Source organism: Oenanthe melanoleuca, chromosome 15 (genome assembly GCF_029582105.1).
Source record: "Oenanthe melanoleuca isolate GR-GAL-2019-014 chromosome 15, OMel1.0, whole genome shotgun sequence".
Taxonomy (NCBI): domain Eukaryota; kingdom Metazoa; phylum Chordata; class Aves; order Passeriformes; family Muscicapidae; genus Oenanthe; species Oenanthe melanoleuca.
Window position 1 is genome coordinate 7,845,965 of NC_079349.1, and position 27,626 is coordinate 7,873,590.

At 40.6% G+C, this 27,626-nt stretch overlaps 1 protein-coding gene across 4 annotated transcripts in view; it reads right to left on the minus strand.

The window, feature by feature from the left end:
- The window catches only part of PPM1F (protein phosphatase, Mg2+/Mn2+ dependent 1F), a 97,296-nt gene extending 71,127 nt beyond the window's left edge, over positions 1-26,169 (minus strand). For 2 of the 4 annotated variants that reach the window (XR_008841664.1, XR_008841663.1), the window contains exons 1-7: positions 25,960-26,165; positions 16,487-16,620; positions 12,821-13,020; positions 11,558-11,746; positions 10,285-10,428; positions 9,343-9,436; positions 903-8,211 (exon numbers count right to left, since the gene is read on the minus strand). Coding sequence is in view for 2 of the 4 variants with exons in the window: in XM_056504045.1 (XP_056360020.1) it covers positions 7,838-8,211; positions 9,343-9,436; positions 10,285-10,428; positions 11,558-11,746; positions 12,821-13,020; positions 16,487-16,620; positions 25,960-26,135 (1,311 nt within the window). In the remaining 2 variants the exon portion in view is untranslated. Of the gene's footprint in view, positions 1-2; positions 8,212-9,342; positions 9,437-10,284; positions 10,429-11,557; positions 11,747-12,820; positions 13,021-16,486; positions 16,621-25,959 lie in introns of those variants that run through there. The other 2 variants (XM_056504048.1, XM_056504045.1) reach the window with 2 other exon arrangements.
- Between the last annotated feature and the right edge of the window lie 1,457 nt (positions 26,170-27,626).

Here is a 27,626-nt window from a genome sequence, read left to right on the forward strand (position 1 = left end):
AGTAACAGATCAAGTCAATGAATTAGAGGTACACAGTTCTAAAAATAGTTCCAGTGACATTCATCTCTTCAACTTCACACTGTGTAATCCCAAGGATTGCTTCCTTCTAGTGTTTCCACTGATCTCTTTTCTCAGTACAGCACTATGGAAGAAGGTACCATGATGAGACAGGGTAGCCACTCAAAGATGTGCAACATGACCTACATGAAAAACGTTGCAACATGAGGTACTTGAAATATTAGAATGAAATAGATCTTTAAGAAAAGAAACAAACAGGGCTTTGAATCACTTTATTAATACTTCAGAACCATCAGATCCTACAGTGGCAAGTTGATTTCCTCACCTGTTTCCAATCACTGTTTTGAAACACCTTCTTGCAATATGCAAATAGATACATGAGGCACTGTGTGAATACAAAAGTGACAGTACAAAAAAATCCCAACAATTATACCTCATGCAATACATACATATATGAAAAATATGGTAATGTAGCATAATACACACAAGCACTATTAGAACAATCCATGTAAATATGCATAGCATTTAATGATCAATGACAACAGGTTTTCGATCTGTGAATAAAACCAGTCAGCTTAAATAAGAGTTTCAAGAGACCAGATAACTGGTTAAGCCACAGCTTATACAACCTGCTGTACTGCAGCTTTTCTGCTCAGGGTCACAAGTGCAGATTAGCATATAAAATAAATAAGGACTACAAGTCTACAAAACTTGGCTAACAACTCTCCTATTTCAAAGTCACTGGCCCTCTTACTTTCATTCAAGGTTCATCAGCCAACACAGTGGCAAGAAATGTGCCTAAAGCAATAGCTCTGCTCCTGTACTGTTTTAATACTGATAAGAAGATATATTTAAGTCAGCAGAAGTAGTTACAGAGGTCTCACCATTCCTCAAGCATGGGACTGGTGTTACAGTATGGGCAGACCCTGAAGAATGGCACTGAGAGGTCACTGAGCCTCAGGCTGTGCTGCTGCTCCCACCCTGACTGCTCAGCCAGCTAGGGCAGGAGAGAAATCTGGGGAGGGGAAGGAACGCAGAAAGCTTTTCCCCCAACTCTCAACAGTGCAAATGTTTGAAAACACAAACAATCTGCAGGAATAAGGAAAGACAGACAAGAACACTTCTGAAGTCCTGTAATCAGGGTGAGAGCTATTGTTACCTGAAATAACCTTAACTTCCTATGGAGTAAGATACAAATAACAGGATTTTCTTCTTACATATCCAATACTGGTCCATGCCAAAGCAACAGTTATTGTAGTCTCTTCCTAGCTCACATGGTTCTTTTTACACTCTTGGTGTTGTAGGTCTCCAAAGATTGGACCAAACTCACTATGGACACAGATGAAATGAAAATTATAAAGTGGCAACTAAACTGACTTAACCAACAGATTTTACAGCCTAAAAAGCAGCATTTTGGAGAGGGAGAGGATGACAATGTAAAAAAGACAAAAAAGATAGAGAAAATGAAAATTGGGAAGAAAATAGGGAGGAGACAGAGCAGAACTGACTTTCAGAAGAGGAAGTTAAAAGTAATTAAAGTCATTAAGTTAAATGAACTTAGAGTTAAAAACTTAATACTGGCTTTTTTTTTTTTTGTCAGTATGAAGTTTTGACCCCAAATAAATCAAATATCTTGCTATTATTAAACACACTGAAGGGGGAAAAAAAGTGGAAAAAACAGACAAAGAAAGCAGCATTAATCATGCAATATTCAACTGAATGCCTTTTCACAAAGTTATAAAGAGCACCATAAAAAAAAAAAAAAAAAGAAAAAAAAAAAAAAAGAAAAAAAAAAAAAAAAAAAAAAAAAAAAAGTATGTACTTATATTGCCCTGAGAAGGTCCCCATAGGATCACTCTGTTTTCCTAGCTATTATCTCTTTATCCTTGGACATCCAAAAAGAAGCATCATTGCTTAGATAAAAAGATAAATAGTTCCTGGCAGGAATGATGGTCACACATTCCACCTCCATTTGCCAAAGCAACAGACCTTTTACCTGCATAATGTATTGCCTCAAAAGGGATAATATAGCCTCAAGGAGTGATCCACTAGATCAGGAAGGACCAAAGACATTCCTGTGCAGGGAAATCCAGAACCATGTAATCAGTAATAACTTCAGAATTTGATATATATCAATATATGGAAATATATATATAATATATGGAAATGAGTAATCAGGCTTAATAGTTGAGAGAAAATTCAGTCAGAACCCAGCTAGTCAAAAAACCCAGATATATTTAACTTTCTAAGGAACTGAATCTATCTTGTCTCTTCAACTAAAAAGCACATAATAAGACATAAAACTCTGACTGAGAGGAGTTTGTTATCAAAATAAAACCAACATTACAAAGCAGCTGAATTCATTTGCTTGAAACAGTGGTTTTCAGCCGACAATGCACTGCCAACTCTTCGAGGCTGCCTTTTTTTTTTATTTCTTTGTTTGCATTCCAAGAAACTTGAAAACATTTCTTTTCCTATTGATTTTGTCGTCTTCTGTTTAACAAAAGCTGTATCTTGCTAAATTTTCGGTGGCCAACACAGCTGTCCCTTGTTTATTTTTGTGTGCACCAGCAGCAGGGTGCACAGCTTGGAACACACATTGAACCAGGCACACCAAACAGCTTGTGAGTGTTCAGGTCTGAAGGGTCATACCAAAATAAAGGTTTAAGTGATTCTCTGGAAGATTTTGGTTTCCTGTTCCATGCAGAGATAACCTTATCTGTCATTTTAAGGCATTATTTTTAAAAGTGTCTATGACAGATACATGTTCAGAGGTGCAGTCACTCCTTCAAATCTCCATTTGTTTACTTCTCAGCTGACATGACTTATATAAATAGAAATAGCTTTAAATTAAATAAAATCCAAGAAATATATTAAGCCCAACCAAAACACATGCAGGAAGTGTCTGGCTTAGTTCTTAGGAGCTGTCAATGCTGCAAAACAAATACTCCACAGGTCTAGCTGGTTCAGTGGCTCGATTTACTAACTTAGAGAGGACCAGCCTCTTGGTTTTGCTGCTGTTTGAAAGGCTATGATAAGCTTGGCTCCCTGGTTTCCAGCACCACTCAAATGCAACCAGATCTGCTATAAATTTGTGTTTAAGGACAGTACATAACTCCATGTAGATTGGGAAGCTTTGCATTCATTTGAAAGCTCATTTTTCTCCTTCTCCAATTCTTCCTGGGAGGCATTTTGATCATCAGAAGGGTTTGCTCCTCAAAAAGGGGGAATAGACCATTTTCTTCCTAGTAGGAATCTGTCTGAAGGCACAGGCACAATTGCAAAAGGGACAGTAATAGAACTAAGCAAGGAAATTTAATTCAGGCTTAACCAGAGCTAAATTATACATGAATCATCTGCAATCTGCTCTGTTGTGGCTAATATCCCCCCACCTTCTCCCTAAAGCATTTCCTTGATCCTTCAGTACTATAAGACTAGAAACAGACAATGGCTGGTGCTGCACATTCAGTACCTGCATCCACAAGAATACAAATAATTTAACTGACAGAGTGAAACTTGCACTAAGAGTAGAGCTGGAATATTAACTTAGGACTTTACTGCCTACACCCTTTATTAGAGGGTATTTGCTAGTGACCTTTTGTGCAATGCTATTTACAAATACCATTTACAAAAGTTCTTAGCTACTTGTTTTGGGAACACCTTTTTTAGGTTAGTTTTTAAAGCATTCAGGTTAGTTTCTAGGTGTTGGTTTTTTTGTTTCTTTTTCCTTTGCCTGGGAGGGAAGCTTCAACCCCAAAGAACTGATTTAAGCTATCAACTGAACACAGGTTTTCCAGTGCAGACAGCCAACTTCTCCAGAATTTAGAAAGCAAGAGAAGCAATTCTCCCAAAATGCAACAAAAAAGTGGAAATTTTAGTGGCTCCTCATAACAGAAGGTTAATGGTACTGGAAATGCTTTTTAAAAGAGCATCACATCTGACTTTGAATTGAGAGAAGTGTCTATTAAATGCTATTAAAGTTATCACTGTGATTAACACTATTCTGCTGTCAGCACTGCTGTAACCACTCGGTGCCAAATTACTCATCCTGCAGGGCTCACCATCCCCTCCACTCATGAACACACTCCACCTTTACTCACAGCAGCACTCACACAGTGACCAGGAACTGCAGAGGCTGGGTGCTCCCTCTCAGCACTACTTTACATGGGAGGATGTTTGGAAAAATCCATGCAGGAGCATTAGCTTCCAAGGCATCATTGAGGGGTCACAGTAAGTCACCATGGACACTTTCAGTGCTACTCCTTCTTTGGCTGTTTGAAGACAGAGTTACCACAACTGAGCTCTGCCTTTTTAATGGGTGTGTTTCTAATTCTTTCAAGCACTGGTATTTTGCTCTAAAGAACTGACATTTGTAGCTCTATTTTCCAGCCCACTTCCTTTTTAAAATAGGCATTAATAATACTTAAATGCATTTCTGTCTCTCTTTCACTCCTCCATCACTCAGAGGGTGGATTTTACTTAATCTCCCTCTATTCTAAAAATTTCTATCATATTTCTCAGAAAAAAAAAAAGCCAAAATGAACCCCCCCTAAATGCTACTTGTAAAATTTTAATCTTGTCTCTGTCAGACTCAGAATATTCACTGTCTTAGGTGTTGGAAGGAGAGGACAGGGAAAGGAAGGGAAGGTAGAAGCATTAAATACCCATTAGCAAAAGAGATGCTGGATACCCACTAAGCAGAACAACTGAAGCCAGTTTCCAGTCAAACAACAAAAGAATTTAAGTGTGATCTGTTTTAAAAATTCAGGCTTCTTTAAAGAGCAATTTTTCTTCTGCTGAGTGGTAAAATGCAGCAGCAGACATTCATTTGGAGTCTAGTAACACATGAAAATTATTGAACATTTGTCTTGAATCCTTCATATAATTTCTTTTTTCCAAACCGTATTTGGGATTTTCCTGAAGATAACACATTAGGATTTACTTATTCTAGTGATGAAATACAAGCTGCCTTTTTTGACCCATTAAAATTTCTGTTGACCTGATCGGACTTTTTAAAGCTAGTAAAAAGTCTCTGAAAATGACAGAAATACTTTTAATCCACACTGTAATCTCTACGAGTTCTCAAAGACTGTTCCTATCCATTTACATCTCAAAGAAATGAAGCACTATGTCAGTCAGAATGAATGCAAATGTAAGGTAACAGGTTCTAAGCATGCAGAACTTCTTCCCTAGAGCATTGCTTGAGAATTAGCTGTCTGTAGCAATCATAAAATCTATCTAAAAGGCCCACTTCATATAGCTCCCATAAAACAGAAATTATCAAATTTGCAACAAAAAAGGATATTCTCACATAGCTGCAAGCATCCATCAAAAGACTGTCTTTCCTCTGTAATGCAAATCTGCCCAAGAAAGGTTGGAGAAAGAAAAAAAAAAAAAACAAAACAAATAAAAAAACATTACAAAGAGTTTGGCTTGTTCAGTCCCCTTCACCTCTGAGGATATTTGGCAAATTTCAGAAACTAAACCATATTATGAATTTACCAACATTTCACACCTCCCTTCATAAACACAATTTTCCCCTTTCCTGATAATCCTCAGATTACAATCAAACAATTCTGCACAATTCTTGCTACATTAATAACAAAACTATTTCTAACACACCAAGAGGCATTTGTGGTCATCAGGATCTAGCATGGAATTGAGTATCTGGCTAGAAATCAAAGAGACAGGAGTTGATAAATCTAAGGGGATTACTGAACAAGTCTAAGGGCTTCCTTAACAGAAGGTTCACTAAAAACACTGATGCCCACCCCACCAGGCTGCTGCAAGGGAAATCCTTCCCCATATATTTTAAGACACCAAAATGTAGGGTGGAAAACTGCTTACAACCTTCTCAGCAGAAAAGCTCCTGTGGCAAAACAAAGCAGTCACTGTCTGAGCTGCTGTGTAGTGAGAGGAGGTCACTGAGGAGTTCCTGCATTAAAAACTGTAGGATCATCCTCAGTAATTCCAGCAAAAACCTTGGGTCACTGCATCATTCCACATCAGCGAAGGATCCAGAGACTGTGGACACAGACAGTGCTCTCTTCTTCCTTTGAGCCATTCCAGCTCTTCTATCTAAACTTCCTCCCCAAGCAACACTAATGCTCACCATATTTTAACCAACAGGACTGACATACTGCAATGACATGTGCTTCTAAACGCGGCATACAATCTTGCTGCCAGATGCAAAGCACTTTTTGTTTAGACACTGAAAATAATAACAAATTTACTATTGAGCCTTCAGATCTTGTTGAGGCCTGCTAGCCAGGGAAGACAAAACAACCACAGGCTGTAGCATGTCACAAACAGAGCTGTTGTGCAACATCCTCACATATACACTACAATTCTCTCACCCTCTGAGCTTCACAGTTCCTTAGAAAGTTATCCAGACCCAAAAGGTTCAAGAAGTGTGGCCAAATTAATCTTCTATTATGAAAAAAATGTTACTAAACAATTTCTAATTTGTGTTACTAAATTTTCTGCTAAAGGTCAGAATTTACTTTTTTTAAATGAAATAATTACTCAGATTGTAATTCAATGATTAAATCTCTAGAGCTTTCTGCAAATGGCAGGGGAGTAAGTCACAGTGAAGCTTTTACTACAAACCACAAGATTTGGCAACAATGAAAGATGTTTTTTGAAATCTAATTACCACTACAATAATGCACAAACTGAAACATTTAAGTGCATCAATGAAAACAAAAAAGTCACATTTTAAAAATTAGGAACTGGCTCACCAGACTGTGATAGGCAGCCAGAAACCTTTGGGTGAAATACTTAAGGCACTTGAGGGAAGTCAGTTTTTTTACACCAGATAATAAAGACAGAGCCACTTTAAAATTCCAGCTTAAATAAAAACCACAACAAAATAAAGTAACACTGCAAACATTCCTCCAAATATAAAGTTCAGAAAATTAACAAACACAATAAAAATAAATTTCTCCGTTGTTATAGTACACAAAATAGTGGCAGGAAGAGCACATTTACCTGCTGTAAAAATCTCTCTCAAATACCACAAGAGAGGTTTTTTATTTTCAGGTTGCTAAATAGCCAATAAGCATGTTTGCTAAGGAGAAATAATCCAGTGCAGTTAAATATTAGATTCCAGTTTATAAAACAGAGCATCCCAGAAAGCAGATGGTTTTCTATCATTTTCCCTGGGACATTTCTAGCTAGTTTTTCTGCCTTTCTGGAGCATCCAGTTTTATTTTCTCCTCTCCACACAAACATTAAATGTTTCTGTTTGAATAAAGAGGCCACATCATTCTTGCAGTATCTTAGGTACAAACCAAAAGCACCTTACACAGCACACTGGTGTCAGCCAGTCCCTGCACCCTGAGCTTGTTCCTACGCTGGAAGCTTTTCTGAGGTGGGGACAGTGTCTCCCCTTCACCTTCCAAAAGTTACATCACAGTTAAGTAAAATATACAGTGCTCTTTTTAAGCACCAATTTAAATTTTGACTCAGGATTCATGAAATGCATATTGTCATCCATTAGCTTATACCTGTTATGGTTTCTTACCACTTCCAGGATATGACCAACAGCCCTGGGACACACTTCAGTGTCTGCTCCCAGAGATGAAATGGCTGTAAAAATCTCTATGTCTGCTCAGTGTTTTTTGAGGGGAGGGGGGGAAAAAAAAGGAGAAGGAAAAGACAAATAAGAACTCAGTAAAAGGCACCTTGCCCTTCTGTTCCATGTTCATCTTTCTGTCTTTCTTCCTGATACATTTTGGCCACGGTATTAGAGGCTTCTTCAGTGGAAAACAGTTCCTTTCATCAACTTACTTGAACATTCTGGACTAAACAGATTCTGTCACTGTGTGGCTGCCGCCTTGCGGCTAAGGAAGTTAAAAGGTGAGCTCTGAGCATCATCTTCAGCCCTAGGGCTCTTAGAGTCTCTGAGACAGTCTGCCAGGATGTCCTGAGGATCCCTCAAAAACACCACCAAAACAGTGATGTTGTCACTGGATCCATTTTCCTTGGCAGCAGCCACCAGTCTCTCTGCTGCTTTGAGCCCCACTCCTTTGGTCTGCATCAAATGATCCAGGACCAAGTCTACAACCTCATGGGGCTTGATGGCATCAAAGAATCCATCACAGGCAAGGAGCAGGTAATCTTCTGAGCCAGTCAGCTCAAAGGAATCTCCATCTGCATCACCAGAGACGTAGGGCTTCTGGCAGATGTCACCTGAGACAAAAAAGCAAAGCAAAGGCTTTATTACTTCAGATGTAAACATGTGCTTCTTTACCCACCATTTACTTTTACCATCCTCAAGGACAGCCAGATCATGTTCCAGAGATACCTGATGCAGGATGAGAATAATCAAAAGCCATGGAATAAGCAGAGAAGACTTTTGTTTCATTAAGGATGCTTGGGACCTACCTAAATCCAGTGGGTTTCTAAGGAGTTACTTTAATTTATGCTACCAAAATTTTGCAGGGAAAATAAGAAATTTATTCCGAAGTTTTTTTCTCTCACAAACATATTTGTGCAAGGAGATAGTCAAGCCTTCATTTTGCAGGAGTGTCTCCTGTACAGCTTTCAGAATGCCATGAAAATAAGATTTTTCTCAGCTATTCAGATATACATCACAATGCCTGAAGAACCTGATCATTGTGTTTAGTTTATCAGTTTTGTATGGACATTCTTACCCAACATGGGTTGCTACTGATCCAATTAGCATAATACAAATTCCATACTAATCTGCTCCCACTCATACATTACATTTATCTACTGTTTTGCCCAATTGCTAATCAGCAATTAGCAAAGTAAGCTTGTTTAATAAGATTGTGAGAATACTACAATTAAAATGCCCTAAATTGCTGGGTATTGAAGGAGAATGTACTGATTTGACTTAAGCGGAAAGATCCACAGTCAGGAGAAAGATACATTAATATTAAAGTGGACACAAGCTCCTCACAATTCAGACATTCAAGCACATAAGAAGGCGTAGACAAACATTTATTGCTTCCTCCACTTATACAAATTAAATGCTGCACATTTGTTAAACTACTGTAAAATATTACAGTATTTTAGGCATTTATAGGAAGCAAAATCTTAGCAGTAGAAAAAAAATTAGGACTATCATGGCTAGTATGTAAAATAAAACAACATTTTATGCTCATGGTTAAACTGATGTAAGATGGTGTGACCAATAAGCTGCAAGCCATGTAAGTCCTTGCCTTATGGGAAAGACAGTAAGTAGTTTACTATTTGTTTGATGCTGAACAAGCCACCATTTACAGTAAACACAGTCTCGGGTGGTGTGTTTCGATCAAATTTAATCCAGAGTTTACTGATTCTGATGGTGTATCTCACCAATTGCTCTGGAAACAGCCAAGGTACCATTAACCCGCCAGCAGTCCATGTAGGTCACACAGCCACCTAAAGTCTCAATCCTTGCTCTCTCATCCTGAAAAACAGTGGAATACATTCTGTTTGCTTCTCCAGCTTCTGTATTTCTACAATGAATATAGCAAACACACATCAGAAAATAGCATAGAAACAAGCACATAGGATTACTCAAACCACTACTTTCCATCCCTACTATGGCTTGTCCACAAAAACAGCAGAATTCTCAAGTTTTTGTATTGTCATGTGCTTTCCTATATGGATGAGGAAATTTTCCTGCCACTTCTTCCCATTCCATACAGCAACTGGGTGAATACATAAAACGTTCAGAATGAAATACATGATAACTATGCTAAGTAACAGTCTTTGCATTGATACTCCTTTAACTACTCTGCTGAAATTGCAAAGTCCCCATCCAATTCCATGGAATAAAATATCTGGCTATTTAAAATAGGTAGGACATACAATATACTTTAAGCCAGTTAGGCCAATGAATTAGCATTAGCTTTTCAATGACAGTACTGCATATAACAAAAGTTTTGCATTATGCTAACATTTTAAATTGCTATTAATCTCAATTTACTAACATATTTTGTAACAGGCAGATTTAAATTCATACATAAAAATCCTGTGAAAGTCTTTAATTACTGCAAATTTTGAATAGTCTGAGCAAGAACTGAAGTCAGGACTATCGGAACCATTCGTTAGTACTTCCAACCAGGTAAAGTGCAGGGATCACCTTGTCAAGACACAGAAGTGGAAGCAAACCAAGAAATTGTTAATTCCATGCATCCTAACATACAGTATATGTAATTATGTAAAGAATCAAACACAAAGGCTTGACTCCAAAGGGTTTCAAGACAGAATCTGACATCACACACTTAAGAGGAAAAAATAAGTCAGACTTACTTCTCTTTCTGGTTTGTGAGGTTCCATTAATGTCACAGCTTTCCCTTGCTGCACCAGCATCACCTGAGAGTCCCCCAGCCATGCTATGTGTAGTTTGTTCCCCACAATCAATGCAGACACACCTGTTGTGCCACTCCGCAGCTTCTACAGAAGGAAAACAGATGCCACGTGAATATTCAACAAGCCCTACTAGAATATATGGCAATATTGAAAACTGAGGTTTAATCACACTAAATGCAGTAGATTAGACCTGTTAATCTTAATTTAGGTACTTGAAAAAAAGTACAAAATAATAAAAAGACTTGGAATAAACTACTTATAAACATAGTTTCTAATATGCAGATGATTAATATTGTCTTATGTTCTTCCTTCTCTTGCTGTTAATTTCAAAACTGACCTAGGCGTCTAAGAGCTGTTATTTAAAACAGAGACATGCAGAAAAGCAAGAGGATCTGAATTTCAGCAGAATGAACATTTCACAAAAAAACATGTCCCTCTAATCCCTTTCACATTCTCCATTTTGACCACTAGCAACTACAGGTACCTTGCGCCACACCAATCTCCTTATCCTTGGATATTTAAATGAGAATATCAACAAAGGAAAAACATCTAACTGTCCTAGATTCCCTATAAAGATTAGTGAGCTCAGATCTTATGAAATACTGGTCCCTCTTTCATATCTCATTGACACAAACTAAGATATTGACAATGAGTACTTCCACAGTACTGCTATAATAAGAGTTCTTAAACAGTGTAATGTAGATTTGAAGAAAGAATGTTCATTGTACCAACTTAATTCAAAGTTTAATCAATAGGCTTAATGAACTGAGGCATCTGATTTAAATCATAGAACACATTTTTCATTCACAACCACCAGTGACACTAATGGTGGGACAAGAAAGAGGAAGATAGCAACCATATTATCAGGAAGAAAGAAATCTCTTTTCCAGGTAAGAGGTAGGACAGCAGAATATCTAGAGGCTGCCTGGTTTAGACAAGGAGGCACCAGTATTCTCTCAAATAACTGATATGTCAGAATCATTTAAATCACTTTAGCACTTCTGTTCAATTACTCATCTTCAACTCCCAAGCACTGGTTTTCATCAAAATAAGAAATAATTACATCAAAGAAAACCTTTATATGTAGCATAATTTCATATATAAGCCAGTGATTCAAATAAACTGTACCGTCAGAGTTTTCTGGATAATACCACGTGGTCCAACAGTTCTCAGTGTTATTTAAATACAATGGAATTAATCTCTACCCACTCACCTCTCTTTTGGCTTTGAAAAGAAACATTTCATCTGTCTTCTGGAAAGAGCATTTCAAGGCCTCAGCTGGATTCGTAACAATCTCTTCATGTAACCCAACATTTACATGTAAGTGGGTTGCTGAGTAATTGGCAGCATCCACTCCACCATGGCCATCAAACACCGCAAAGTAAGCGCGATCAACATCATCCTTTTGCAGGGAGGAAGAGAGGAAGACATTCGTGTTTGAAACCAAAATAGTTCCCAGACTGGTACCAACAAGCGAAGATACTTTATTCTGGGCTTTCTTCCATACAAATGGCAATTTAAGTTTGTTTACATATGTAAAAAAATGGATAAAATGGGTACTTTGCAGGCCAATTACTTTCTTTGTTTGCTGTTAGTCACTTAATGTCCTTAAAAATAACCTGTCATTGAAGCAGCAGGTGATGCAGTCCTCTGGCAGTTTCATGAACTGGCACTTGTACAATTTCTGTTCTCCACATGACAGAATGGTTTGGGTTGGAAGGGACCTTACAGACCATCTAATTCCAGCCCCTCTACCATGGGAAGGGACACATTCCACTAGACCAGGTTGCTCCAAGCACCTCTCTTGTAGCCCCTTTAAGCACTGAAAGTTGCAATAAGGTGTCTCGAGAGCCTCCTGTTCTCCAGGCTGAACAACCTCAGCTCTCAGCCTGTCTTCACAGCAGAGATGCTCCAGCACTCTCATTATCTTTGTGGCCACCCCTGGACTTGCTCCGGCAGGTCTGCCTCATTTTTATGTAGCAAGTCCCAGAGCTGGACACAGCTCTGCAGAGCAGGGTAGAGGGGCATGTTCCCCTCCCTCACCCTGCTGCCCTCACTGCTTTTGATTCAGCCCAGGGCATGTTTGGATTTCTGGGCTGCAGGCACGCATCACTGGGTCACATTGAGCTTCTCAAACACCCTCAAATTCTGCTCCTCAGGGCTGCTCTCAATCCATATATAAGTTGTGTCAGTCACAAGAACATTGTAACTCCAGCAACACAACACTAGGTGAACTTCCCATCTCTCATATCATAACTTATTACATGAATCCCAAAGTCACAAGATCCTCCCTGCATCACTTCATCAGGGCAGTAGTTGGCCCCCAGCAATCTGAGCCAGGAAGTCCTTGCTCCAGTGCAGACACAATAAATAACTTATGGCAACAAATTCCCAGATCATCCATCACCAGGGCCCTGTGCTTACTGCAATGCTGCAAAGCTGCCCAGGCAGCCTCCCCTGCCGTGGCCAGACTTACTGGGAGACCGAATATCTGGTTGAACTCGGGCAGCAGGACATGGCGATCCTCCATCTTGCGCCGCGCATTGCGGATGGCGTGGATGGACACCGTGAGGGAGCGGCTTGGGGGCCTCAGCGGCGGCAGCTGCTTCTGCCACTCACAGCACACGTCCCGCAGCTTGTTAAAAAAGCAGCGCTGCAGCGACTCTGCATCCAGCACTGCCAGCACAGAGACAGAACAGTAACTGCTGTGTCCCACTTCCCTACACAATCCCATCTTTTGGCCTGTCTTTCCTTCAGTCTCCTCCCCTACAACTACATACACACATATAGCACCCTACCTTTACAGGCTCTGTAAGAATTAAAATGAGGTCCCAAGAATAATGTGGAGAGAAAGTTGCAAAGGAAAACAGTGTATTATTAAGGATAACAGGAGCTTCTTTACTTGCTAGCTCTTTTTCAAAACAGAGGTTTATCAAGCAGGTGATTACATTACAAAAATCCCAACAGACAAAAAAACAGTCTAGTATATTAGACAATGTCATTATTATATAAGCAAAATTAGTAAGAGAGTGGTAGGAGTTTGTACATACTGAAAAATAAAAGGGAATCGTCAAGTGGGCAGAAAAACCTTCAAGATGAGATTGTTGTCTTGGACACAAGGGCTGAAAAAGCAGTGGGCTGGCTTTGGGTCAGGTTATGTCCTACTGAACCACTTCCACTGAAACAATAAGGAAGTCTGAAAATGTTTGCTGAGGTCAATAGCTCAACTTATAGTTGAGCTGAGCAGATTAGAATTTTAAGCTGTTATCTTTATCTTTTTAAATACTCATGGTTGTAGGAGTTGCAGGAACAGAACACTTCTGCTACTCTCCAGCTTTGTTTACAGCAGAACTGTAAACACCCATTGGGCATAGTGTGAAAAGCTCCAGCCAGACACCCAAATCCTTTTCTGGATAGATCCCAAAGATCAATTAATCCAAAGTTGTTCATCAGACTAAATGGCTTGGTGCTTGGCATTGTGTCTAGCTTTGCAACACAGTATACCTCCAAAGAGGTAACAACTGAAAGTTTTATTATTTGAGTAAGAAACCTGCCTCAATGATAAATCAACTAACTTCAAAATGCACTGAAAGGAACATTTATAGAGCAAAAATAATTTGCTGGCCACTAGTGTATATTCTAAAGAACTGCAGTGCATGAACTATCTTTCCTATATCTATTTTAGCCTGACTCCTGCTAACATTAAAGCTTCCTCAGAGCTCCTTTTTATAACTCCTGGTTCTCAAGCACTTTTTTTTTCCCTCAGCAACAGTGGCTGGCCAGCTTCAGATGCATCTCTGGAGAGATGCATCTGGAGAACTGAAAGCTTAAATTTAAACACACATCATTGATTATGAGCTACTACATACTAACCAAAGTTACTTTTGATTTGCTTAATATGTAGGTGTTAATGGGCAAGCTATAAAAACCTTTAAATGTTAAATAATCCCATACACTAACTAAACAGGATAGCATCTCAGACAGCCTTGCCTACAGCTATTAGTTTACATATTTGTAAATAACTAGACTCATACTGACCAAAAACACATATTGCTGTTTAAATATTAAGCTTGTGAAATCTGACAAAGAATTTAGTATCTTAAGAGCAAAAATGCTTCTGCAGTGTACCACAAACAGTGGTACTCACATGTGCATCCCCCCAGTGCTTTTATATAATCACTTCTCCTTCATTCCAAGAATGCTTTTTTTGGCAGATTTATTACTGCAGTGCAGGAAGAGAGTCCATACTGTGCTGTAGCACGAGGAACAGCTTTCCTTTTAGTTGTACAGTAAAAGTGATGTAAGCGCAATTACAAGTCCAAGGGTGCAGGAAAATGAACACCTTTAAAGCAGCTGCTCCTTGCTGAGATCAGGCAACACAAGTACCTGAACAATGAGCAGATTTCCATCCTGTTTGATAGAGGAATTAATGGTCAACAGAGATTTGATCTAAACAGCAATGGTGGCATAAGAAGGAACAAAAAATAGACAGGAATATGTAAAATGGAAATTAAAGAGGGTTTCCAACCATCAGAAAAGGGAGGGCTCTGGGGCATCTGTCAACAAGGAACAGTGAGAGAATGTGAACTAGTTCAACACAAAACTCACCCAAGGATTTTCCAACTTTGCCTGCACTATCTTAAAAGTAGACTCAATTCCTATCTTTATGCCCTTCAGAGTAAAACAGCAGCCTGAATATTCCACAAATGTCCCCAATATATAGCAATCAGAGACATCAGATGCTTGTGACCAAGAAAATGTCCATGACCTATCAAGTACTTCATTTACTTCTTGTTTCTAAACATTATTTACTATTCAGATAGGGTTCATTTTGGTTTGTGGGCCCAGGATTTACATAAAATACAGAATTACAGATTATAATCCTAGGCTCACAAATGTATAGCAGTTCGTGTCTTGTATTACTGCTACAGTTCACCTCAAAGATAATTACATGTGAGTCAATGAAGAGTCTGCAGCATAGTGACTGCAGGATGCTCTGATAACAGTTTCCAACTACTTTGTGCAAACCCATGTAATTATCCTAGGTGAGTTACAATATGCTCTTCTGACTTTCCGGGAGTGGCTGCAGTGGTCACACCGAACTCATATTTGCCAGCTCCCCCTCAAGGCAGAGTCCTGCCCCAGGCCAGGTTAGCTGCAGTCAGTGAAGGCCACAAGCATTAAGGCAGGGGATGACATAACCAGGGTGCAGCATGACTTAATTAACTGAGTTCCCCCTCCTGCTGTTTCAGACTTGGACATGAATGCTGGTGCCATATCCCAGCCATTGCACTGCTCTGTTTGCAGCACACTGAACTGCCTTTCAAGTCATCCCAGGGAAATGGAAGGGTGAGTATTTCCTCTTACTGAACAGACTTTGCCTAAGACATCTCTTCTTAATTTTTATCTTCTACTCTCCCCGCATCCTGCTCTGTTTAAATTCTTGGCACTGGGACTGAAGGTCTGGTGAAACCTACTGTTAAACACTTCAGCACATAAATGCAGTAGGACCATCTGTTACACAAGGCACAAACCCAGTACTCAGTCACCAAGGTTTGCTCTGTCTCCAGCTCACTCAGGAGAAAATGCAAGCATCAGGTAGAAGACACATGTAAGGCTCTTCTTCCCTCAGCATCCCACCTTTATAGGGGAGAGCGGGAAGAAAAGAAATCATTCATAAAGACAGACTATTGAGCAACTTTTCCAAGAGAAAGATCTGGAGTTTCAGGATATTCAAGATGTGGAGGAGCCAGAATCTGGTTGCCAAGACAAAAGCAAGATGTTTTTTATGGATGAATTGAAAATGTTGATCTGGCTGTACAACAATTGTGGTGATGTCAATGTCAAAACACAGGAGTAATTAGCTAAGGTCACTCTACCAAAGGGAAAACACCACACTCCTCCCTTTCAGAAAGCCAATCCACAGGATCAGTCAGAGCTCCAGACACTGTGTTTGTATGTTGCCCACAAAACTAGCACAGCTTCCTTTCATCCCACAGATACACAGTAAAAGCAAATGAAGTTCCTCACACTGCTGCTTGCCAGGCAGCCTAACCAAATAAATCTGGGAAACATTTCAAAACACTGAAATCTTCTGAAAGACAGCCTCTGGGAAAACCACAGATGGAAGAAGTATACTTACAGGTAAGCCTCTCCTCCTCTCCTTCTCCCTCTGCTTCCACATTTTGCAGCTTAAATTCAGTCAAGTCTGTTTGGAGAACTTCATCAACTGCAGCATGGATCAATGATGCTGCAAGAAGTGGTGAAATATCTCTGCTGGTAAGAAAGGGAAGTGAAAGCAAAATAGACTTAATTAGTTTAAACTGAGCTACAACCTTGCAGTGTATGGCTGGTGACCTCAGACTTAGAAACCATTACATACAGTAATACAAACTTCATTAGTAAACTAGTAGAGCAAACCATATGTTCAATATTTATTCACACAAATCTTTAGTAAGATCCTCAGTTAGACAACTGCTTTCTCAAGAACGTAAAGAGGAAGAAGTGTATGAATCATTTTCAAACTGTTGACTCACACTCCAGTTGCAGATGGTACCTCTTCCTCTTGAGCTCTCAGATGAGAACTGCTACCTTCAATTCCAGCCTCTGAAGACACACATTTTGTTTCTACTCACTACACAGCATTTCTTGCTTGCAGTCAACAATCTCACCACAGATAGTATCAAGATCTCAGCACTGTGGTAGATACAAATCTCTAAAAAATTACTTGGAACTCTTTCCCTTCACAAGAAAAGTCATGCTTAATGCTAACCTACAGCCCTTATCATTCAGTTTATTCTGACTGGAAGTTTTCCAAAGAAACCACCCAGGTAAAAGCTGCAAAAAGTTGAGACTGGGGACTAGGATGAGAAGAGACTCCAAGACTCATGATTTCGATGAAGCTTTTAGGTAGGCATCTAGAAGACAATGCTACATGATCTGCTCACTATCTCCTGCTCACTCAATGCTTTATTCAAACCACATGATTTATAAGAAGCACACATTTGCTATAATGCTTCTGAATCGGTAAACAAATAAGTCCCATCCAATTCCAGTAGGAGGCTATGATAAAATAACTCCTATATTCACTACAGTCTCATGGCAAGCACTAACAACTACAACATACGTTCCAGCCATTTTCTATGAGCACAATGAAGAATAAGCATCAAGATCCATAAAAAGCCACTCTATCCATTGTTCATTGAGCGTTTGATTCCCATAAGGTATTGAATTACACAAAGCAAGTACCACATTAAGGCACCTACAGCAAGTCAAGGACAAGACTTTGCTTTCCCAGGAAACATTTAGAAAGCTCTGCATAAAACTGGTTTGCGGGGGAGTATGAAATGGTGGAACACAACTGGTCTGTGATGTTGCTCAGCAATGAGTGGTTTGTGTGTACAGAAGGGCAGGGAGGGGAAGGCTGCGAGGTTTTAGATCCCAGTGACAACAAGCTGAAATGCATTTTGCCATTGTGCTCCTGAAAGAGGCGCTTGTCACATCTTCACAGGCGTGTACAAGTACCTCCCATGGCAGCAAACAGAAAGCATTGTGTCAGTCAGCAGGCTGCAACACAGGCCTGCTTTATGCCACACATTCTGTGGCAGTGACAGCCCAATTTAATGAGTTATTTTGGTACTTCAAATAGATGTCAATGTGTTTGCAGCCCTTTCAGTGCTAGCTGCAGTCATGTCACATCAAGGGAAAACAGAATGTGGCTTTTTATTTCTTTTTTAAGGCTGATATGTTTAGGGGAGTCAGTTCCCTTCCTAGCTCAGTTAAAGTAACAATGTCCACTTATAATGACTCTGACAGACAACCTTTTGAAAGTTCAGGCAAGAAATACATCCAAAACAGGTATGGCACCCCCTGCCCTCCAAAATCCTTCTTCCTGTTGCTGTTCACGTAAGAGAAAAAAAGGACTATGAAAATATAAGCTGCACAAACAATGTCAGATATGTTGTTGATGCTGCTGAAAGTCAGAAGGTTTAGTCAAACCACATTTCAGCTCCAAGAATAGAGACAAGAAACATTAAGAAAACAGCGATGCATTTTTCTGCACAGTGAGAGCCACAGCTTCAGATATCTTTGGAATTTCCCTGCAATAATGGAAGAAAAAAAAAAAAACAAATCTAGCCTGGGTTCCCAGCTCAGCATCAGAAAAGGGCTTAATAGTTGGATTTTAAACGTCGTACATTTCTACTTTCCAGAGTCCAGGATTGCTGAACTGCATCCATAAAAAGCAGCTTAAACAAAAGAAAATCTACTAAGTGCTATAATGGAGAAGTCCTGTATAAACCTCTGCTTACAGGATGCCTGTAACAAAGAAAAAAATTTACAAATTATGTCACATCCCTCAACTTTTTCCAGCCGCCACCCAGTTCCTTAAAGCAAAATTCAGTGATTCCTCAGTACTGATATGCTTCATTCAGCTTTGCTTCTTATGTATTTCCTCCCCCTCCAGTTCTGCAAGTTTATAAGAAATTGGTTGCTCTTTTTTGTTACAGCAGACAACAACAGCAACAACATCAAACAATTGATTCTGACACACTGAAAAAGACAAAAATCTAAAAAATTACCCATGTAACTACATATCCATGTATGTAGTTCAGTTTTTAACAAAACATATTTGTGATTACTTTATTAACTATAATAACATCACCATATTGGCAAGACTTGAGCTCAAATAAATGGAACTCCAAGGAATGGCATCTTTCATTCAGGTTTTTTCATTTAGTTGAGAGCTACAAGGTCTCACTTGGCTGGAGAGTATCTGGAAACGGCCACAGTACCTATGGCAACCAGTGCAAAAGTAACCCACTGCAATTACCATTGCAGACTTCAAACCTTTCCTGTAAGCAAAGAAGAACGTCACTTATTGTTAAAATCTTCCTTTCAAAGAAGCCAAAGACACCCTGGTGATGAGCTGAACCAAGCTGAACCAATTTAATCTCCATGAATCAGAAGGAACACTGTAGCTGTTTCCTAAGTGGAAAACCAACTGTATTGGGAAGAAGAGGCAAGTTGGTGGGGTGTGTTACATGCACAGGATACTGCTTTAGGGGAATCCCAGAAGAAACACGTCAGCCCCATTTCTCTTACACGCAACACTAAACACTCAGCCTCAGCACACACAGGCTAGTAGTAAACAGACTTTGAATTTCTTTGCTGCAGGCTATTTCTTTGCTAACATAAAGGGTGTGTTTTGACCACAATAAAAATATTTTAAAAGAATTAAAGCATGTTGCAACACTGCACTTGAGGCATTGTAGCTTCACCAGCAGCTAAGTCATGGAGCTTGTATCCTCCAGCCACTCACAGTAAAATAAGAGACTCCTTTCAAAAACCTGAGTACAGATAAAAGAGGTAAGTTAAAGAGTAAAGTAATACTTATGCTAATAAAGATGACACTTAAATTTATACACCACCCTCCTCCTTGAAAGATTCTGGACACAGTACTGATAAAAGCAGCTATGCAAAGCTCCTGGTGATACACATACCTCTGGGCCAAAATAAAGTTACACATGGAAGTAGAATGCAATTATGATATTTTCCATAGTTTAGATTTGGCATAAATTACAGAACAGAACTTACTTCTCTTGTTCACCTTGTTTCTCTTCTGCAACACAATTTAGTTATCTATTTTATTTCATTTCAAAAGACCAGCTGTCACACCACCACAGCTACAATGTAATCACGTATGTCAGGTCAATCGTAAGACTGTTATTGACCCTTTTCGTACCAGTCTTCAGAAAGAAAAAACCAAAATATATACATGTTCTTTTGGGAAGCAGAAACCCAGTAAGGTAACTTCTTATTTGTTTTTATTTGGGTCATTAAATGCCCAGTACACTTGCAGCAAAGTGTTGCAAACAAGTCACCAGTTCAAAGATGCTCCCACCTCTTCCCCCTCTCCAGTTTGAGATGTTACAATTCAGAAGCCTCTAGCAAACAGTTCTTTGGGTGAGGGGAGAAGCATCCAGAGCATCAAAGGTCAGACCACCACACCTTGGGCAGAGCCTGAGCTACAACTACATTTTTTACAAGGGCCTGAAAACAGCTGACAGACCACCTGCAGTGCTCCATAGCCAGCTTACAGTGGCTTGGAGGACTCTGAGTAGTGCAGCGGATAACAGACCCCAAAAAACTGCTCCTCAGCACTGGGAGCAGAGGAATGAGCTCTGTGTCACCTTGGAGGGTGGTACACAGCCCCTCCAGGACATGGCAAACAAAGCCTTCTGCATTTTTATTTACCTATTTTGCAAGCAAAAGAGTTCAAATTCTCCTTACACAAAATTCACATATTCTCCCCCAGTACTGTCAGGAAATCTGTTTGTATAAAATAAAGCACAACAGATTACCAACTGTCCTGGCCAAGTATTGATCGCTTATCTTTCAAACTTAAAAAAAAAAAGTGACATGATTTTGTTTCTAGACATTACTACCAAAGTCATGGCAACAAGGCAGCAGTGGTACTGCAGGCCAGAGCACCAGTGTATAACCCTCTTTTCCTTTCAGACTGGACATACACACATGTTGGGGAGAAAGAAGTGCTGTATCTGAAATCACAAGCTCTAGCAGAAGTCAGCTGCAGCTGCCTCACGTCTGAGGGAAGATGTGCCCTTATTTGCTCCATGGGCTCTGCAGCAGCAGATCACACCCTGTCACTGCAGGCTCGGGGCGTGTTTCTAGCATGTTACAGTTCTATCAGCAGTGGGTTTAGTGCAGATCTGCAAATGCCAGCAGTTCTCCAGCAAGTGAAAGATCCTCTCACATTGCCAAAATAATAGCAGGTCACAAGTTTCCTCATAAACAAAAGCTGCTTGTATTCAGTATTTTCTCCCCAATCTGCTACTTTTATTTCCCTTTCTCTTTTTATTCTTATAATCAATCAGAATGTTTCCACTTAAGCAGCTTTAAGCATTAGCATTTATTAGAGCAGTACCCAGAGTTCCCAGGGTGACGGTGGCCAGAAAAGTATAAATATATATCCATTAAGGAGAGAACATCTGACATTCTACAATGCACAGGAAGCTGTTTCTTGTGCTAATGACATCAGGGCATTAAAGGAGACAAACAAGAGGGAATCAAAACAAATACATAAACAATACCACACAAAGAATTTCCATCTCTTATGGTTACATGAAACAAGTTTTTTCCAGCTTTTCTTATGAAATTACCACAAGCAGCAGCTTTAAAATCCAGAATCCATCTGTTCAGGCCCTTCAGTCATTACTGAACAGTTTTTATATAAAGCATGCAATGAAGAGTCACCTGCTACTTCCATTTCATTCTCAGCAGGAATAAAAACCCCAGAACAGAACAGGAGAGGCTTAATTTCACAAAAGCCACTTTTCCATTAAGCCCTAAACATGTTTTAAAATGGAGCATTTATCCTGAAACAACAACAGAAAGGGGTTTCACACAGGTTATGAGACCAAAATATGCAAAACATGTTCCCAAGCAAGGAGAAGTACCAGTGCATTACATCAAATTGTTCAAATTAGGAATAAGAGAATTTATTAAAAGCAGAGATCATAGAAGAAAGTAGTTTACACAGAGGAAGAGACAAAAGAGTATTTTAAGAAGAGACTGCAAACTCAGAAGCAAGATAAGATTTTCTTTTCCCCCTCCTCATACTTAAATGACATTAAAACATCAAAATATCAGAATTGCTGAATTAACTACTCTACAAGAAGAGAATACTGGAAATAAAGGTACCAAGGCTACACCTTGGTGTAAGCACTACAGTATAAAGCACAAAGTCACAAAACAGGATGCTGAGGAAACAGCAGATCACTTGGAGGGGGGTAGAACAGGAAGCCCAAGTCTTTCAACTGTTATTGTAGTAAATCTCCTCCAGAAGGAAGGCTGCAGGAATTTCACATTGTTCTTTGGATATGTCACAGGATGGCCATACAAGTTTCACTTCCTATCAAGGGGAAGACAAAATTTCTATATTTGGGGGTCTGATTTCATCTCATGTTCTGTTACAGTGAAAGTCAAGAATCTTTCAGGTTAATTTCTAAAGCTTAGGAAGTAACTAATGGCTGCTTCATTTACATTCCCCTATTTTCATAGGCTATCAGAACACTTCTATTACCCAAAACTGCATGTTAATTAAAATTCTGCAAAACAAAATTACTTAAGCCTGCTCTAATTCTTCAGAATGTTATGTATGGAACTGCTTGCTGCTAACTGCAGCTAAATATATCAATTTAAATGAACTATTCAAAGTAGAAATATCTGCAAAGCTTCACCAGATTAGTGATTTTGGGGCAAGGCCTGCCAGAGAGCAAAATGGCTTGCTGTTTTAGCTGGTGTTTCCCTACAGTAGCTGCATTTGCAGAAATTTGTTAAAGTAACTCATTTTAGATTAGGTTACTCAGGGATTAGCCTGATATATCCAGCTGCTTCCATGTAAAAAGATGTATGCAACCTTGGAGAAACAACAACATTCAGAAACTCCTTGTTGGACCCAAACAAAGTTATTTCTTAGTCTATTCTTTTCCCAACAGAAATTCTGATCAGTAGTGGAGGAACAGCATTCCTCATTGCAAAGGCACAAAGGTTTGTGCCTCCAAGCAACTAGAAGAACAAGCTAAACATCACCATATTTAGTCTCATGAGCTAAGGATATTGCTGGGCCTTTATTGGCTATGGACATGATTGGTTTGGGCCCTTCTGGGCATGACCCAAACATTTGTGTACGTGTGAATGAAGTACCTGACAACACAGAAATGAAAAGCAGAACAGCAGAACTGAGCGTCACACTTGATTCCCAATAACACTTTGATCTACAGAGAAATCTTTCATCAGTACTAATCACCATGTAAATCACACTGTGATGCTGGAGCGTTAGAGAAATCTCACACTTAGGAAATAGAGATCAAGCAACAATGCCAGAAGTCAGCAAGGCACAGCCAACAACACCTTTATGATGTTAAACCTGTATAGAATAACACAGTGATATTTGAGGGTGTGTGTTTTTCACCGAGCTGCTGTCCATGTGTTTGGGATGCTGCCATGTCAGCCTGCAGATCACCGGATCTCAGCTACAGTGACCTCCTGCACAGTCACTAATCTAGCACCCTTCTGCATATTCAACAACTTTTATACAAGCATTTAAATGTCTTGTAATGTCTGTCCCCACCCTTATTTTCCCATTTCTTAAAATCTTTAACATCCTGCTTTCTCTTATTTCCTTACTATTCCCTCATCTATTTTATTGAAGATTCACAAAACAGGAGAATTTATTTAGCCTTCAAAGCAGCATTTTGAATTTATCCACAGTAACAAACATGGAGAAAAAAAACGTAATGTTGACAATTTCTCACACTTCAGAGATTTCCGTTTTAGCTCCTAATTACAGGGTTTATAAGAAGGCCTGCAATTTCAAAACACAAGATTCCTGTCTTGGCCTTGGGCTGTACCAGTCTTTCTCCACATGCAAGAACTTAGTCTACACAACAGGAAAATGCAGCCTCTTTGAAACTGCAAAATGAGGTTCTCTTTGTCATAGGAGTCCAAAACTGAGCTACAATTCTGCAGGGATCCCTACATTTGACACTCCAGGTATACTACATTACACCCAAACACAGAGCTGCCTGCAGCCAGCCATGAGAATTCATAGAAACACTTTTCTTATCTATTTCTGTTTTCCACAAACATTTTGTGAAAAGAAGAATTAATAAGTAGGTTGCTGCACTTTGATTCTGCTTTACTTTCTTTAGCTCTCTTTCCCTTCCTCTTTTTTTTTTTTTTTTTTTTTTTTTTTTTTTTTTTTTTGTTTTGTTTTTTTTTTTTTATTGCCAGCTCAGGACTTGGGCAGCTCCACAAGAGAGGCTGTGGAGCCAGAACTGGCTGCAGGGCAGGTATGTGAAAAATGAAGCTTCTGACACTGGCAAGCTCCTCTCTGTGTAAACACTAGGAATGACAGGTGAGGTGAAAGCATTGCAAAACCATCATTCCTCTTCTGTTTCCACTTTTTACCATGCCCAGCAGACAACAACAGAATGTCAGCAGATATGCAGCTCAGAAATACTGATTTTTAAAGCACTGCAGTTTGAGTAACACATCCCATAACTTTACAGCCTCATACCTTCCTCTCTAAATCAATTGTAGAGAGCATCAGCCTGGCCCACGTGGCAGAGTGGTTGCCATGTGGTAAGTATTTGTTCAAGACTGGCATTACTCTGTTCTTTAAAGCACTCACCCAGAGCCACTCTTGCTCCACAGAGTTCAAAGATTCAATACACATGATGAATTTGCAATCCCACTGTGGAATGCAACAGCTGTGTTTTGTTCAAGAGCAATTTAGTCAAAGCACAACTAAATAATGCTATGATTATCTGGGCCTTTTTAAACTACAAACAAGAAACTGTAATTTTTTGCTATGTATTTCTCATCTTCAGATTTAGACACACCATTTAAGTGAGTGATATTATGTCCATAATCATCTCCGTAATATGTAGGAGTAACTTGATTCTTAAGGCAAATTTGCCAGACAATTTAAATATCTAAAAATTCCCTATACACTTTCAACAACAAAAAATCTATTTGATGTTCATAAACTCACCAAATGGCAGTTAAAAAGGCAAGTAATTCAAACCACACTTACTATCTATTAAATTCCTCTAGTAACCAGCTAACATTCAGCATATACCAAACCAGAACCAGTCTCCTGCACACCCCAGTACCACAGCACAGTCTGATCACTATCCGTTATTTCAGGCATCCACAATCCCGTTGTTGACCCTTAAAAGCAGGTCAGTGAAGCAGGTTGTGGTAGGAACTTTGTAACAGTTGGAATGCACAGGCCCTACTGCCGAAGTGCAGTAAGAGAGTGGAGTATCAGGAGACAAGAAATTGGTGGGAAATAACCTGTTCTTGATGAAGCACTAACTTGCTAAAAGAAGTAAGTCACATTCAAAGTCTTAGCAGCATTAAAGAGGAAGTTTAAACTGCTCAGGATGAAGGTTATAAGGATGCAGTCAGGGGATGACAGAAGCATCCCAGATGAGCAGCTGCGTGTTCCAGCAGTGGTGTGACCACACTCCTGGAGTTTTAAGAAAACATCAGCTTGAGAAACTCACAAAAGCCCGTCCCACTGGGGAGGGCTGGGGAGCTGAACACCCCTGGCATCCCTGGCAGGCTCCCCACCGATTCCCTCCCTCCCTCCCAGACTTGCAAGCTGACCCTCACGGATGCCCTGAATTCCCGCTGTTGGCTCTCCACCACAGGAATCGCCTATCCCGCTAATTGCGGGCTTGTGACTTGAATCCGCACCGAGACTGGGAGAGGAGTGTTTTTGAAAAGCACACACAAACAATATTACGAAGGCACGGGGCCGAAGGCCTATGGCCTGACTAGAAGCATGCTATTAACAGTGACCAAAAGTGACTTAGAAGGAGGAATAACAATAAATAAACCTCCAAACCCAACATTCCCTAGAGACGCGGAGGGCTCTCCCCCGCCCCCGCGGGCCCCGCGTCAGGGGAAGCGCCTCCCGCGCCTGCACCTGCCGCGGCCCCGCCGCCGGGGCAGCCCCGCTCCCTCACAGCGGCCGCCAGCGGCGCCCCGCGGAGCCCGGCCGGAGCCCCGCCGCCCCCTCACCTGCTGCCCAGGAGGCTCCTCGCTCGCTCGGCCAGCGCGCCCGGCACCTCGGCCCTGCTGAGGGCTCCGCTCCCCGCGGAGCTCCAGGGCAGCGGCTCCCCCGGGCCCAGCGGCGCCGGAAAGTCCCTCAGGAAGGAGCTCAGGGGAGCCGCGGACGGCTCCAATTCCAGCGCCATGGCGGCGCTGCCCGGCCGGGAAGGGCGGGCGGGGCGGGGCAGGCGGCTGAGGGAGAGGTGCCGGCCCCTTTAAGGGGCGCGCGGGGGCGGGGCGGGACCGCGGGCGGGGCGGGGCCGCAGCAATGCCCGGAATGCGGGAGCGAGCGCCCGGCGGCCGCGCCGCCTCCTGCCTGGAACAGCGGCTGCTGCTGTCCTTCCACACACCCTCTGCCATCAGTGAACAGCCGAAAGCAGCAGAAAGGTATTTCCCAGGGATGCCTCTTCACTGAGCCTCCCCGCGCTCAGCACTCACGGAATCCCAGAATAATTTCATTTGGAAGGGACCAACAGGATCACCCCAAAAATCTCACCATGTGCCTGACAGCATTATCCACCCCTCCTGTGGCTTCCCCTCCAGATTCTTCCCCATCCTCGTGGTCTCCTTTTTAACAGCTTAATGTATTCTTCACACTGTGATGCCCAAAACTGCACACAGTACTCAATGTGAGTACTAACCCAGGTGAGTGGCTTTTCCATCCAAAAATACTTACTCTGCATTATATTATTAAGAATTACACATCCTGACAAATCATATACAGAGATACATGCAAATGGGAAGGGTGCAAAGAGATTTTACAAGCAAAAGTTTGTCTGCAAATAACCAAATTTAGCCAAGCTTGGAGGAAGAGGAAAGCATTCCTCTCAGCTCAGAAGCCATGGAGAATGACCAATGACAGGTTTCCCACACTTCCAGGACCATCTCCAACATCACAGAAATCCCAGCCAGCAGCAGCAGCAGGCAGCTGGGCACACAGTAGCACAACAGAGCAGTTGTTGGTGTACAAACCAGGCTACAGGTAAGAGAGGACTTGAACAACTGAATCAGCACAAATACCCTGAAGTTGTTGCAGTTTATGCCGAGACCTACAACTCCGAAGCATCAACTTGATTTTTAAAATTATGTCGTGGTTCTTCATGAAAAGAAGCTATTTGCTCCAGTCTGCTTTCACCAGAAAGATCTAAAAAGGACTACAGAAAAAAAATCTTCTACCTATGGCTGGATCTTCTAAGCAGTATTGTTAAAACATAGTTCATGTCTGAGCTGTAACTCAATGTATAAACAAACATTTGATCAGAGGAACAGGCTTGGTGCTGTGGTATTTGGGCTGTGTTCTCTGGTTCAGTAAATGCACACACTGTGCCAACTAAAACAGCAGAGTTGTAAATTACCCTTGTAGGGACTTGTCTTTCCTCTCTGTTGCCAGTGCATCCCATGTCACTCTGCATATTCTGTGTTGAAATGCAGCAGCCTTTGTACCTCCCATCTGACCACAACTAGTGCTGAAACTGTTTCAGGGTTACAGATGACACAAACTGTACTTGACCAGCTGACCAGACATGCTCAGCCATGAGCACATGGAAGGAAAGGAGAGAGTATTATATATTTGTACAAGATTTTGCAATGTGGCACCCAGTGCTGCAGTGGTTAGATACAGCTCCACACAAAAGCAT